The sequence below is a fragment of the Oncorhynchus kisutch genome, linkage group LG21, assembly GCF_002021735.2.
Source record: "Oncorhynchus kisutch isolate 150728-3 linkage group LG21, Okis_V2, whole genome shotgun sequence".
Taxonomy (NCBI): Eukaryota; Metazoa; Chordata; class Actinopteri; order Salmoniformes; family Salmonidae; genus Oncorhynchus; species Oncorhynchus kisutch.
Window position 1 is genome coordinate 13,315,298 of NC_034194.2, and position 16,598 is coordinate 13,331,895.

General features: G+C 42.7%; 1 protein-coding gene across 1 annotated transcript in view; it reads right to left on the reverse strand.

The window, feature by feature from the left end:
* Positions 1–16,598, reverse strand: part of LOC109866545 (gamma-aminobutyric acid receptor subunit rho-2) — a 46,113-nt gene that overhangs the window by 15,467 nt on the left and 14,048 nt on the right. Inside the window, exon 3 of the mRNA XM_031800116.1 lies at positions 11,247–11,314. Within this exon, the coding sequence (XP_031655976.1) occupies positions 11,247–11,314 (68 nt within the window). The remainder of the gene's footprint in view (positions 1–11,246; positions 11,315–16,598) is intronic.

The window sequence follows — 16,598 nt, forward strand, 5'->3', positions numbered from 1 at the left end:
AAGGAATACCCACAAGCTTACTATCATAGGCTTTGTTCAGCTTACTTTGGCCTACTCACTGAAACAGGAATGGAAGAGCTGTTACCATTCAAACAAATGTTTCTGTCGAACATGTATTCCACCTTCATTACCTACTTGGGCCTTACAGCCCACGTTGGCTTGCCTATCTTACAACTCAGAGAGCTTGCAAGAACAGCTTTTGAGGCTTTGAAGTTTGACCAGGAGCACTCATTCCAGCTAAGAGGGTGCATTATCAGGTATTTGAGCATTGAGAGATGACGCACAACAACGGTTTCTACCACAAAACCACGATTCCAATAACCTCCGCAGTCTAAATAACTGTAAAGTACGTCGCCATCGAAACCAATACGGCTACAATTGACCTGTTTGCTACGTTCCTGCACCCAACCCGCACAAAGTGTCAGAACAGAAGGGTTACAAAGGGTTAGGACGATCAAATCGTAGACCAATGTTCTCTACAAGTTCCACTACGTGAAGAACTAAAGCGCTACATTGTTTAGAAAAGGGTAAAAGATCGGTCACAGGACTAGACGGGGAATTGCCGGACATCAGGTCCGCAGGAATTAACACCCTTAGCAAGGAAGTACAAAAATCTATTTCGCCCACTCTCACGCGAGACCCTATCCAGGGCCCGCTCGATCAAGAAACAAGCCCGCAGGCTTTGTCTACAGACTCTATAGACTCTACAGACTGATATAAAGGTTGCGAAGAACCAGGTCAAAAGCTTTGTTAAAGCCAAGCCCACTCAAAATCCGAAAAGTCGATCCGCTTTCACCTTGAACTGCGAACAACCACTCCACTTTGTGGGGAATATGTCCACTAAACGCGACTCTAAACGGCCATAGCTGGAAACAGTCCTGAGGGACTGCTTAACTTGTCATGCTCTAATTGATTCGGGCGCGACAATATCGCTCATCTCTCAAACATTGTTCGATGACCTCAAAAAGGTTTTGAAGCCAACTAAACGTTGGTTAAAAGTAGAATGAGGCGAAACTACAATTCGAGGATCATTCAGACTACCTCGCCTCTAACATTGAGAGTCATGCTGAAACTACACTTCCAGGACGTATCGCTCGTTCACCCTGTGTATGTTTTCAGCCTCGAATCTGAAACCCTGCTACTCGGAGCAGACTTGATGGATCGGTTACTCCCACTGATGGATTGGAAAACCAACCATGTATGGTCACAGGTCACAGTGCCTTCTCCACTGACCGCACTGTCTTCCCCTAACGCTAGCTGCAACGCAGTCATCCACGAGGGGTATCTGTCAAAAGCATCCCTTGGGAAAAAGACGTTTAGAAACCTCTTGGTGCAGAATCCGATCCAAGGAGATATTACGATATCTCGACACATTCCATCAGTAAACCTGATTGACCATTATTTTCATAATTTAGAGTCTCTGTGAATGAGCAACTTCCCTCCTCCTTGAAGCCGTGCAATACTGTAGTTGAGATTAACTTCTCTTGCTCTTAGGACACTTGCGCAAGCACTGCGGCCGTCTCAGCAAGAAACACATCAATGAGCAGAGTGTACTCTGCTTCCGATGATCCATCTTCTGCTTTCTTGGGGACTGTCATCCCTTACAATAACACTAACGCCGTCAGTCCAGCAACTGACCCAATGACTCCCACTGGTAAAACACATTGCGATATCACAGACAGATATCCTCGTCTCAGTTCGCAGGTACTGAAGATGTTGCCACACGCGGACGCTGTGGTAACTGACAGGCCTCGACAGCCATTGAGCGTTTTGAAGCACAAACACCAGGAGATTTGATCGAAAGGTTTCAGCCATTCTCATAACAACGCGGCCACTGATAACTCGCACATAGGGTCCGACCTTTTCATTTGTGCCTCGGGTACCAACACCAACCGCTGGTGGGGGGGGGGGGGGGTCCCGAGCCAGAAAGGGGTGAATAGTAGCCCAGACCCATGATGAGCCTCATCGAGGCCGGTGAGGGGGGGTGGGGAGGGTTGAGACTATGTGCAACACCGTATGAGGCCGTCAGAGCAGAAAACAAATCTAGTTGTAAACTCCCCTATGAGAACAGTGAGGAGCAGACAGGCCCCTAGATGGGGATCATCTTAGAACACATCTAAGATATTACTGAGGTGTTCCACACTGGTTGTAAAAGAAGCCCAGTGGACTTTCACCTCCAAAACAAATAGAAAAAATAGCAATGCCTTGCTATATGTAGTTTCAATTACAATACAACTAGTACAGTACTTTAATCATGTGTTCCGGTAGGATAATATTTCAGAATAAATCGGTGGGATAACTGATCCCCTTGAGTACCAATACCAATGCTACCACAGTCAGTCCAGCAACAATCAGTAAGAGGATTAGAGACCTCATAAGTCAAATTGCTATTGATAAATAGTGACAGAGGAGTTAGTAATCACTCAGATTGTAACACATGTAAGGGAATCTCCAGAACACTCTTCTGATGGTCAACACACATGCCACTAATAAATAGAACCCTCCATTCAGGAGGAAAGTTATTAGAAGTCATGAACCATGATCACACCGCGTACGACTGGTTCAGTGCTTAGAGAGTACTTCCGTCACGAGGTTAGCTCCTCCGTAGATAACATAGCTATGAAATTGACTCCTTTATACCTATCACCACTACAATGATGTAAGACACAGTGACTTGTAGGAAAACTACTACAGGTCCCCTTACCATATGTCTTGAGGTCGACATAAATTCTTACTGACCTCCAGGCATTGACCTGGAGATTATCTGATGACATCAGACCCATTCTGAACAGGTTGCAACCTAGCAGGATACTTGGTTCTTTCCCTTGGCATGTGTGCTTATGTAAGCATAAACGCACACGTACAACAGAACATTCAATGAGGATTTATGCTCGGCTCACTTAAGGGTCTGAAAAAAATACCAGCCTTAGTAAGTTTAAAATGTACTCTGAGGCCATTGACTCTACACCTACAGAACCAGTTTATCCACAGAGGTCCATAGGTCATCCCTGTAGACTACCCGAAGCTGTAGTAGTTATCAACTTAGGATAGTGCCCTAAGCAACACGCCACACATTAGGAACACCCTAGATATGACATTAGACAACACAATGATAGGGTCATTTTGCCAGGACCTTGGACGTATATAGAATACAGTCCAATTCAATGATTTTGGTGTGAAAACTTTATTTTGTATATCTTTTGTTTATGCTTTCATTCCTTTTAATTTCAGTTCCTTTGACACTTAGGAAGTGATAGAGCCATAAACAAAGTCCCCATTGTTAGGTTCTTATTTTATCAGAGTAAATAACTCACGGACACTACAGAAGCTTTAACCAAGTTTAATCATTCCCCAGAGGTTCTGTACAGCTGTAAACAGACAGCAAAATACTTCAGACATCAGAGTTTATATGCATCCTACTAAGACACTCCTCTCCACAGCAAAGAAGGTAACCAGATACCAACCCTGATTACTCCCTTAAGGGGAACTGACCTCACCCCTCACCTTCTGACCTCAACCCATCCTTCACCTACTCCAGAGATATCAATCTGTCTTCCCTATATCAACACATCGCTCTCCTCTCCTCCATCAAACACATTCCAAAGCCTTCTGGCTTTTTACAAACTCTTTATATTCAAGGCTTTGTCTCTATCATTTATTTAATATCTCAATGTTAAAGTTTAGCAGATTCCAACACCATACAACCATCACTTAGTGCCACAAAGCCACTCATTTTAGAAGAAATGTAATTTAGGGATGCACAATATATCGGTGAACATATTGGAATCGGGCTGATATTAGCTAAGAATGCCAACATTGATATCGGCCCAATGTCTAGTTAAACACCGATGTTAAAAACCGTTGTCAAAGCTATCGTGCATACCTACAGGTATATACCATCGGTACATGACGTAATAACACCACATCAAATGTTGCGCTACACGTGCAACACAGCATTCCAAACCTAGCCCATACAGTGTCTGCTGTGTGGATCGAGCAGTCAACAAGTCGGGCAGTCATTTGAAAGATGAAGAAAATTTCAGCGAGACAACTCAAAGGTGAATTCCATTAAAGCCAAGATAATGGAATTCATTGCCCTTGACAATCAACCGTTCTTTGTCGTGGGTGAGGTTGGCTTTCGCCGACTGGTCGAGCACCTGTACACACTACCAAGTGCGCTAGTTTTCAGATATTGCCCTACCGGAGTTACACAGTAACGGCGTCACTGCTATTAGCTTCATGACATACATACTATGGAACGTCATTTGGGTATTTGCGTGTCAAATAAGAAAAAAAGTCTGCAAACAAGCAAGCACCGGCCACAAACGATGTGTTTAGAATACCGCGTTGGTAATAAAGCATTATTTGTTCGACCGCAACTTCTGGGGTAGCTAGCTTTAGCTTGATATCTAGCTAACACCAACACAACCAGCCTGAAAACAATGACCAGTAGAAACTGCAGGCATTTTCATTATTCTTAGCAATGATTTAGGAATTCATGTGAGGTTAGCGCAAAGTCCACTATTGTGGCTAATCCTTATTGTGGCTAGCGTCACATAGATGGGTCCGCCCAGCATTAATCAAATAAGAACAGTCTTATAAATTAGGGTTAATTTAGATGACACCTAGCTATATAGTTAGCTAGCTAACTATAGCTACTGAAACAGATTATGTCGTGTTATTTGACACATCAAATAGTGTTATTTGACGTGTATCTTTTTTGACACGCAAACACCCAAATGGCGTTCCATAGAAATCCTGATTGAGAATGAAACAGCTGAACAAATCAACAATGAAATAGGTTTGTGAAAGAAATAGGTTTTGATTATATTTGACTGGTAATGGGGACATACGTAAATGCCAACAAAATAACTTTTTGGTCAGTGTGGTGAGTGTGTAACCTTCATTTAACTAGGCAAGTCAGTTAAGGGACAGTTATGACCAGTGTTTCATTTGGTGATCTCATGAAGGACAGGAAACACACATTACGGCTGAAATCCCTCTAACGGGATTGATATGACAACAGAAATCTCATAATTAAAATTCCTCAAACATACAAGTATTTTACACCATTTTAAAGATAAAATCGTTGTTAATCCCAACACAGTGTCCGATTTCAAAAAGGCTTGTGAAGACTTACAGAGGGTATATAACAAAGTATTGAGATAAACTTTTGTTATTGACAAAATACTTATTTTCCACCATCATTTGCAAATAAATTCATTACAAATCCTACAATGTGATTTTCTGGATTTTCTTTTCTCATTTTGTCTGTCATTGTTGAAGTGTACCTATGATGAAAATTACAGGCCTCTCTCATCTTTTTAAGTGGGAGAACTTGCAAAATTGGTGGCTGACTAAATACTTTGTCTCACTGTATATACTTCTCCTTAATGCAACTGCTGTGTCAGATTTCAATTTTTTTTATGGAAAATGCACACCGTGCAATAATCTGTGTGCAGCGCTCAGACACAAAAACAAGCCATACAGATACCCGCCATGTTGTGGAGTCAACAGAAGTCAGAAATAGCATTATAAATATTCATGTACCTTTGATGATCTTCATCAGAATGCTCTCCCAGGAATCTCAGTTCCACAATAAATTTTTGTTTTGTTCGATAAAGTCCATAATTTATGTCCAAATACCTCCTTTTTGTTTGCGCGTTTAGTTCACAAATCCAAATTCATGAGGCGCGAGCACTAGGTCCAGATAAAAAGTTCCGTTACAGTTCATAGGAACATGTCAAACGATGTATAGAATCAATCTTTATGATGTTTTTAACATAAATCTTCAATAATTCCTTTGTTTTTAGAAATGCAATGGAACGCAGCTACCTCTCACAGGTTGAAACAGCTCTCATTCTCTCCTCCTTCACAGTAGAAGCCTTAAACAAGGTTCTAAAGACTGTTGACATCTAGTGGAAGCCTTAGGAAGTGCAATTGGACCAAATTTACACTGTATCTTGGATAGGCAAAGAGAAAAACTACAAATCTCAGATTTCCCACTTCCTGGTTGGATTTTTTCTCAGGTTTTTGCCTGCCATATGAGTACCCACAGACATCATTCAAACAGTTTTAGAAACGTCAGAGTGTTTTCCACCCAAATCTACTAATAATAGGCATATCTTAGCTTCTGGGCCTGAGTAGCAGGCACCTTATTCATCCAAGCTACTCAATACTGCCCCCCAGCCATAAGATGTTAGTGTACATTTTCCAGCTATCAGGTTTACATCTAAATATTGTGAAACGTGATGAAACTATATGAAACTATTTGTGAAAAGATGTAATGTGATGTTAACCTTCTAAATGAGAGCATGGAAATATGAAATATATAAAACCCACTCGTGGCGCAATTCACACCAGACCACACAAACCACGGTGTAAGCTAATGTTGCAAATGGTTGAATTTCTGTGACCAAAAAAATGCCGGATGATGCTAGTGTGTGAAGTGGTTTAAACTTTAACTCTACCAAAGGATAAGTCAGAGAACGTCGTCCCCACATTGGAATGGCTACAACTCTATAGGCCATTAAATCAGACCGCAGGTAGTTGGCGACACTACTGGAAATGGTTCAACTCTGAGACTATCGATCGCTACAGAATAAGGGAGAAATTTTAGACGACACAAATTACTTGTCTGCAGCTAGAAATGACGTAAACCTAGAATGAGAATAACGACAACCGCCGAATCAACTATTCTATGAGAAAAATGTTGAATGTTTCTCTGAAGTATCCAGTCTAACTACCTACAACCACGAAAGACATTGTGACTTCTAGGAAAGTTAACCAGAGACTCTGATGAACCCTACAGGACAATCGAGGATTTCAACAGAGAAGACAACAACGACATACAGGCGTAAATACATATACATTGCAGTTATTCTCTAATGAGTGGCCGTTCATGTGCAAAGGATTAGCATTTCAATGAATATAATTATGGACTGTGTGTAGTGAATCCATTTAGTCTTTCTCGCTCTTTCTCAGTCCCCACCCCTTTCCGTTGACTAACATGCTGTCATATCGGCTTAGCCCACTAGGAACTTTTCTATCATTGTTAGTAACCATTATCTACTGTTTGTTTGAAATGTAATGCTGTGTGATTATTTAGTTAGTTAGTAAATAAATAATTAAGACAATTTGTTTATAGCTGATTCATTATGGAAACCAGGGTTTGTGCAGATAACTAAGAATTGTACAATGTTTGGAATTAGACTAATGAGGTAACAATTAATAATTCATAAATAAGATAAGATGTGAAAATATCTGAAGAGTCGATTCGGGAAATAGAGACTAAACATTTTCCTATGGTGCCCCGACTTCCAAATTAATTCAAGTTTACATTATTAGTTTAATCACGTAATAATAATTACACATAGAGAATTAATTTGATAAGATAACAGTCTTCACATTTAATGATAGTCACAGACACGATACAGTGCATTTGGAAAGTATTCAGACCCCTTGACTTTTTCCAGATTTTGTTATGTTAAAACCTTAATTCTACATTTTTCAGACCCTTTGATATGACACCGAAATTGAGCTCAGGTGCACCATGTTTCCACTGATCATCCTTGAGATGTTTCTACAACTTGATTGGAGTCCACCTGTCACCTGTGGTAAATTCCATTGATTCCAATTCCAGAGTTCCTCTGTGGAGATGGGAGAACCTTCAAAAAGGACAACCATCTGTGCAGCACCACCAATCAGGCCTTTATGGTAGAGTGGCCAGACGGAAGCCACTCCTCAGTAAAAGCCACGACAGCCTGCGTGATTGATTGAACTCTTTGCCCTGAATGTCAAGCGTCACATGTGGAGGAAACCTGGCACCATGCCTTTGGTGAAGGCTGGTGGTGGCAGCATCATGCTGCAGGGATGTTTTTCAGCAGCAGGGACTGGGAGACTAGATGAACGAAGCAAAGTACAGAGAGATCCTTGATGAAAGGTCCTGAGCGCTCAGGACCTCAGACTGGGGTGAAGGTTCACCTTCCAACAGGACAACGACCCTAAGCACACAGCCAAGACAACGCAGCTGTGACTTCGGGACAAGTCTCTGAATGTTCTTGAGTGGCCCAGGCAGAGCCCAGACTTGAACCCAGTCGAACATCTCTGGAGAGACCTGAAAATAGCTTTTCAGCGATGCTCCCCATCCAACCTGACAGAGCTTGAGATGATCTGAAGAGAAGAATGGGAGAAACTCCCCAAATACAGGTGTAGCGTCTTACCCAAGAAGACTCAAGGCTGTAATCGCTGCCATAGGTGCTTCAACAAAGTACTGAGTAAAGGCTCTGAATACTTATATAAATACGATATTTCAGTTTTTATTTTTAATACATTTGCTAAAATGTCTAAACCTGTTTTTACTTTGTCATTATGGGGTATTGTGTGTAGATTGTGTGTAGAAACAATTGTATCCATTTTTGAATAAGGCTTTATAAAATAACAAAATGTGGAAAAAGTCAAAGGGTCGGAATACTTTCCAAATGCACTGTATATGGATCTGTGCCATTTACTTTGAACTGGATTGTGCTTACAGCATGAGCAGTCATGAGTAGATGCGCTTGTTTTGAGATCAAAGCGAGAGCTGCATGTAGCCAAGAGCACAAAACATGTACATTTCTAGATATCTTTGAAAAGCGAGTCGGGTAAAGAGCTTTTTTGTTGTCTTAAAGGGGCAGTGTGTATTTTGAGACAGACTTGAATAAGCTAAGTAGCCAATAGGCATAGGGTAGCAGAATATTTCTGTTTCTCTGTAATAATGGTATGACAATATTAATGCATTTTATTTTGTAAAGTGGTTTCTTACATCAAACAACACAACAGCATTTTCAGTCACCAAGTGAATAAACAGGTTGATGTCAAGCCCTGTAAGTTTTTTTCAAAAGTGTCATGGAATGTAGGTCTACATTGAACAACACAAATCGGCTGCTACTGTAGGCTTAATGATAGAACAGCTATTTCCATGTTAAAATGTTATGGGATGCATTTTCTCCATTGTTTTTGATGGTAAGGCCACTCTGGTAGGCCTACATTATTATTATTATTTATTTTTGAATTTTACCCCCTTTTTCTCCCCAATTTCATGGTATCCAATTGTTTAGTAGTTACCTTCTTGTCTCATCGCTACAACTCCCGTACGGGCTCAGGAGAGACGAAGGTCGAAAGCCATGCGTCCTCCGAAACACAACCAAGCCACACTGCTTCTTAACACAGCGCGCATCCAACCCGGAAGCCAGCCGCACCAATGTGTCGAAGGAAACACCGTGCACCTGGCGACCTGGTTAGCGTGCACTGCGCCTGGCCCGCCACAGGAGTCGCTAGTGCGCGATGAGACAAGGATATCCCTACCGGCCAATCCCGGACGACGCTAGGCCACTTGTGCGTCGCCCCATGGCCCTCCCGGTCGCGGCCGGCTGCGACAGAGCCTGGGATCGAACCCAGAGTCTCTGGTGGCACAGCTAGCACGGCAATGAAGCGCCTTAGACCACTGCGCCACCCGGGAGGCCCTGGTAGGTCTACATTATGATCAAATAGCCACAGTAGCCTATATAGCCACTGTTAAAACTAACTTAAAGTGGGTACAGTCTCAGTGTTCACAGTAAACGCGTGCTGGACGTTGCACAGAATTTTCACAACGTTCAAGTTTGCGCTCAACATTTGCCCTGAGAACAGCCTCAATTCGTTGGGACATGGACTCTATAGGGTATCGAAAGTGTTCGACAGGGATGCTGGCCCATGTTGAATTCAGTGATTCCCACAGTTGTGTCAATTTGGCTGGATGTCCTTTGGGTGGTGGACCATTCTTGATACACAAGGGAAAAGCAGCATTGCAGTTCTTGACACACTGTCCAACCAGTGTTCCTGGCACCTACTACCATACCCAGTTCAAAGGCACTTATATCTTTTGTCTTGCCCATTCACCCTCTGAATGGCACACATACACAATCCATGTCTCAATTGTCTAAAGGCATAAACATCCATCTTTAACCTGTCTCCTCCCCTTCATCTACACTTTTTTAAGTGGATTTAACAAGTGACGTCAATAAGGGATTATAGCTTTCACCTGGATTCACCTGGTCAGTCTGTCAAAGAAAGAGCAGGTTTTCCTAATGTTTTGTACACTCAGTGTATGTCCCTAGTATGAGCAGGGAACATATTATGTCATATTATGTCCAGAGAGGGCAGTCAGAGTTGAAATTAGTGATGATGAGACACATACAGTAATGACAGCTCTGGGTTAGAGGTTGCATTGGTCACACATATCCTTTCCCTTCCTCTCTGCTCCTTGATCTGTATATGTTGCTAGGCAAAAGGGTCTATTTCATGCTGACTACGCCACTGCATCCACCACAGCAGATCCTCCCCTTTTCCATTCACTTCACAGCATTACACTATGTATTAGATCAGTAATAATACAACTTGAAATAATGGCACCAATGAAGTAATCAGTACCATTGTCGTTACATACAACGTGTGTATAACATCACATTTGGACACATTCAACAAATATTAGTCCACTGTAACATTGCATAATGACATTAAAATGGTTGATACGGATGACTGAACCTTTGTCCTCCATCAGTCTGGCATTAAGGACAGTCATAGTCTGAAAGCAATAATTTGCCCAGTCTATTTTAATACAATTATATACAAACATTGAAATGCTCACATAGAGGCTTACAGGACATCAGGATGGCAGTTTGGCTCCAATTTATAGCTTTGGACAGCGGGCCAATGTAATTATATTACTGTGGTGGAACATGTGCATGGTCATTTGCAAGGTCATTTTGAAGACAAAACACTGTTTTTAGCACTGTGCTCCTATTATTTGGATTATCTGAGAATACGAGATTAAGAAGCATGACCAATATAATTCATTTGAGTTCATCAGCTCCAAAACAGTGCCCCCCCCCCCCCCCCCCCAGAAAACAGCTTCACAGTCTTATTTACTTATTAGCAGATTGTGAAGGATACGTTCATTTTCTTTGGTTCAAAGGAAGTGGTGGGCAGCACAATCATTGATGTTACCGACTCTAAAATACTTTTATTTAACACTGACGGGTCTCTCTTTATTTGTTCTAGGAATGGCCAGCATCCCTACCCATTGCGTTCAGCAGTTGTTGAATTTAAACGCTGTATCACAAAGACCTCTTCAAATGTTCCGTAATGTTCTGTAATAATAACTGTTAAAGTTGACTTCATTGAAATGTTACAAGGTTTCATGTTTGTATGATTATCAATTCACTTACCATGTCCACCTCTGATATACTGTCCAAACTCTCCACCTGAACATCCACCCCTACAGGGACAGCAGGGCCTGCAAAACAACAGTCACAAGAACGAGATTATTTTCCTTCTTATTATTATATTTCTGAGTCAAGGATTCAGTTTCAGATGGAAAGACAGTTTCCCCTTGAGAGTGGCCATAATCACATAACATGATTTAGGGTAAGCTAGTGTGAAACAGAACAATTCTACTTTCTCTTGGTAGATATACAGTGCAGTAAAAAAGAAAAGTATGTGAACCCCTGCACAGTTGTCAAATGTTGTTGTGTTGAGTCTGAAATGTTGATACTTTCAATTGTTACCCTGTGAAGTAGGCTGTGTAGATCAGTAGAAAAAGACATTGAACGTGTCAACATTTCAGACAAACACCACAAAATGTGAAAACTGTGCAGCACTATTCTACTGCACTAGTGTCGATTTAAAAAAAAATTCTCTATCTGAGATGACGTCTTAACTTGGATTTCGTTGCCCCAGTATAGAGGCTCTGATATTTTCTCCATACTTCTTCCTTGTTATGTCTAGCAGTTTACTTTTCCTTTCATCACTACCACAATCCCGGAAAGATTTGGTATTACACGGTATTACAGCTACAGATATCTTCAGCTCATTTTTTAAAAACCCTTTCGTTTCAGTATTGAGGGCAATACCACACACTCGTGTTGAAGTATTCATTTGATTGAAGTGGATGAGTCATGAGTGATAGATTTGGGTTAGATTTTAGGATCTGCGAGGATATTGAATCCAAATAACTCCATATAAGGTCATGTTTATTTTCACAGCACATACATTCTATGAATCAGTTCTATATGCAATTATATGGCAGACAGTTTCATCCATCCCATGTTAAAGGTTCACATTAGAACCGCAAATAAATGCATAATACATACATAGCTCAAAAAATTAAAGGGGACACTTAAACAACACAATGTAACTCCAAGTCAATCACACTTCTGTGAAATCAAACTGTCCACTTAGGAAGCAACACTGATTGACAATACATTTCACAAGCTGTTGTGCAAATGGTGGAAATTATAGGCAATTAGCAAGACACCCCCAATAAAGGAGTGGTTCTGCAGGTGGTAACCACAGACCACTTTTCAGTTCCTATGCTTCCTGGCTGATGTTTTGGTCACTTTTGAATGCTGGCGGTGCTTTCACTCTAGTTGTAGCATGAGACGGAGTCTACAACCCACACAAGTGGCTCAGGTAGTGCAGCTCATCCAGGATGGCACATCAATGCGAGCTGTGGCAAGAAGGTTTTCTGTGTCTGTCAGCGTAGTGTCCAGAGCATGGAGGCGCTACCAGGAGACAGGCCAGTACATCAGAAGACGTGGAGGAGGCCGTAGGAGGGCAACAACCCAGCAGCAGGACCACAGCAGGACCGCTACCTCCGCCTTTGTGCAAGGAGGAGCAGGAGGAGCACTGCCAGAGCCCTGCAAAATGACCACCAGCAGGCCACAAATGTGCATGTGTCTGCTCAAACGGTCAGAAACAGACTCCATGAGGGTGGTATGAGGGCCCGATGTCCACAGGTGGGGGTTGTGCTTACAGCCCAACACCGTGCAGGACGTTTGGCATTTGACAGAGAACACCAAGATTAGCAAATTCGCCACTGGCGCCCTGTGCTCTTCACAGATGAAAGCAGGTTCCCACTGAGCACGTGACAGAGTCTGGAGACGCCGTGGAGAGCGTTCTGCTGTCTGCAACATCCTCCAGCATGACCGGTTTGGCGGTGGGTCAGTCATGGTGTGGGATGGCATTTCTTTTGGGGGCCGCACAGCCCTCCATGTGCTCGCCAGAGGTAGCCTGACTGCCATTAGGTACCGAGATGAGATCCTCAGACCCCTTGTGAGACCATATGCTGGTGCAGTTGGCCCTGGGTTCCTCCTAATGCAAGACAATGCTAGACCTCATGTGGTGTGTCAGCAGTTCCTGCAAGAGGAAGGCATTGATGCTATGGACTGGCCCGCCCGTTCCCCAGACCTGAATCCAATTGAGCACATCTGGGACATCATGTCTCGCTCCATCCACCAAAGCCACATTGCACCACAGACTGTCCAGGAGTTGGTGGATGCTTTAGTCCAGGTCTGGGAGGAGATCCCTCAGGAGACCATCCACCACCTCATCACGAGCATGCCCAGGCGTTGTAGGGAGGTCATACAGGCACATGGAGGCCACACACACTACTGAGCCTCATTTTGACTTGTTTTAAGGACATTACATCAAAGTTGGATCAGCCTGTAGTGTGGTTTTCCACTTTAATTTTGAGTGTCACTCCAAATCCAGACCTCCATGGGTTGATAAATTTGATTTCCATTGATAATTTTGTTGTCAGCACATTCAACTATGTAAAGAAAAAAGAATTTAATAAGAATATTTCATTCATTCAGATCTAGGATGTGTTATTTTAGTGTTCCCTTTATATTTTTGAGCAGTGTATTTGTGTGTTACGCATTGTGGGTAATGTCCTGATTGCCTGCCATTGTCTAATTAAGCAAGGCCCAAGGAGGTGTGGTATATGGCCAATATACCACGGTTAAGGGCTGTGCTTGGGCACGACACATCGCGGAGTGCCTGGACACAGCCCTTAGCCGTGGTACATTGGCCACATACCACAAATCCCGAGGTGCCTTATTGCTATTATAAACTGGTTACCAACGTAATTAGAGCAGTAAAAATAAATGTTTTGTCATACCCATGGTATACGGTCTGATATACCACGGCTATCAGCCAATCAGCATTCAGGGCTCGAACCACCCAGTTTATAATCTGTGCTAGCTGCTGTAGTACCAGCCTCTGAACCCTCATGTAATCGCTAGTAACTAAAGCCTCCTTTCACTCAGCCTCCCCTCGCCTGTTGCCTGGAAGAGAGGATATTAACTCCTCGCCTTGTGCCAGCTGGGTGCGCTGTCATCCCTCGCTCACACCATATGCCATCCATCAGATCCTAAACTGGGACCCAGGCACCAGCACCCCTCCCAACACCTGTGCGGACAATGCTGCCCGCCACACCTGCCAGCTGCTGGGAGAAAGGCTTCCCACAGCCTCTACCCCTGTAATAGATCATGCTAGCGGAGGATTGGGCTGTTATTTAAGAAAATGTTTATCTTTCATTCATAGTGATTACATGTGCTCTCTCCATCTGCTCCTCCTGCCATCGCGGAGCCACTGGTTATTTTGTAGAGGCTGTGGGAGATGTGATCTTGTAAAAAGACCACTGCTGAGAACAGTCATTATGGGTCGTTATGGGGTCATGTCCAGAGGACGGAGCACTGTGTGTTTGACCTTTTCACAGTGCGTTTGACCTCCAACTTAAATTCATATCAGTTTCCCTGTTCCCCCTAGCAGTTACTTGTTTGTTAAAGCTCTCTTAAAACATATTCTGATGGGGGACAAAATGGTGCCGTAGAGAGAACACGGTGTTTCAGCGAGCTCTCGTGGCATTCGTAAATTTATATTCTTACATTAATCTCCTAGCTTGAAAAAGTGGTAGAATTGGCTAAATAAGTTACCATATAATGAGTCTTGACGACTATTTCGCAAAACTCTCCGACAACATGCCCAATAGAACTACTAAGAAGTCGACCAAAACCACCACCCCTGTGGATGTGCATGAGGAGCTAGCTAACGTTAGCGAAGCTAACACCATTGCGGATACAGGCACAATGGACCTGATGATTCAAAAGATGACTGATAACATTACTAAAGTGATCGATGCTAAGATAAGAACGGTCTTGGAAGCAATAGCAGGCCATTCAGCTGAAATACAGAGGGTTGTGAAACGTGTTGTTGAGGCGGAAGGAAGAATTGCTGCAGTGGAAACTTCAACTACATCTATGGACGCTAAGATAAAAGCACTTGAGAAACAGGTGCGCGAAATGGCAGAGCACATTGACGACTTGGATAATCGAGGACGCAGATGCAATATTCGTGTAGTGGGACTCCCGGAAAATTCTGAAGGGACACGTTCAGTAAAATTCTTTGAGGAATGGATCCCTGGCTACCTACAAATGGACACTAAGGCTGGTCGTGTGAAGCTGGACAGAGCCCATCGCTCTCAAGCACCGATACCCGGTCCCAATCAGCGCCCACGGCCGGTGTTTATAAAGTTCCACAACTTCACCGACAAGCAGCGCGTCATGGATGCGGCTAGAAACATTGGCTCTGATGGTAGTCAACATAAAGGTCCAAAGGTCTCATTCTTCAATGATTATTCCACAGCGGTTGTACGAAGACGCAAAGCGTTTGATGAGGCGAAGGCTCGACTCAGGAGAATGAAGATGGACTACGCACTGTTGTACCCGGCCACATTGAAGATTATGGTCAACGGATCACCTAAAAAGCTCTACACACCTGAAGAGGCTGCTGCGTTTATTGACTCTCTCGGGTAAATAACTTTAAGCTGCACCTCCACAGCATTGAATAACTTTGTTTATTTTTGGTTGAATCTGATAATGAAACAGTGGTGTGAGTCCTCACGTCCTCCGGCTCAGTAATATTCGTATCTTTATTATTTTTCTTGCTAAAGTAATAGCCGCTATAGCTCAGGTTGAGATATGTGTGAATCCATATTGGTGCCCAGGCTTGGTTTTAGGTGGAAGAGCCTCAATCTTCTTCTATTGATTTTCTTTTCCATACATATAAACGGACTTAAGAGTCTACATTGGAGAGTTGAAATCCCCTGCATGTTAGCTAGTGGGAAAACCCCCTTTTGGATCTTTACATGTTTCATTTTGGGATCCTGGACATAAAACTCAACGAGGCACTCAATCGGTCAAGACATTGGAGGTTGAACACAACCATTCTTAAAGACCATACATTCACATCATATTTTATTACAGCGTTTAAAGCATTTTTCTCTATTAACTCTCAATCAACAGATAACCCCTCGCTCCTTTGGGAGACCTGTAAAGCGTATGCCAGGGGTCTGATTATGTCATACACAGCCAATAAGAGACCTGTAAAGCGTATGCCAGGGATCTGATTATGTCATACACAGCTACTAAGAGACGGAAAAAGCGGGAAAAGCAAAAAATGTTAGAGGGTGAATTAGGAACTAAAGAGAAGGACTACATTAAAACGCCCACTCCTGCCCTATTAAAGGAAATATCAGTCATTAGATCAACGTTAGACTCTCTCCTAACACGGGACGCTGAAAAGAAAATTCGATTTGTCAGGCAAAAGCTATATGAACATGGCGATAAGCCAGGAAAGTACTTGGCATACCTAGCTAAAAAGAGGGCTGACTCTCAGTCAATTGCTACAATTACTGATTCTGATGGTAATCATTTATATGAAAATAAATTGATAAGTGA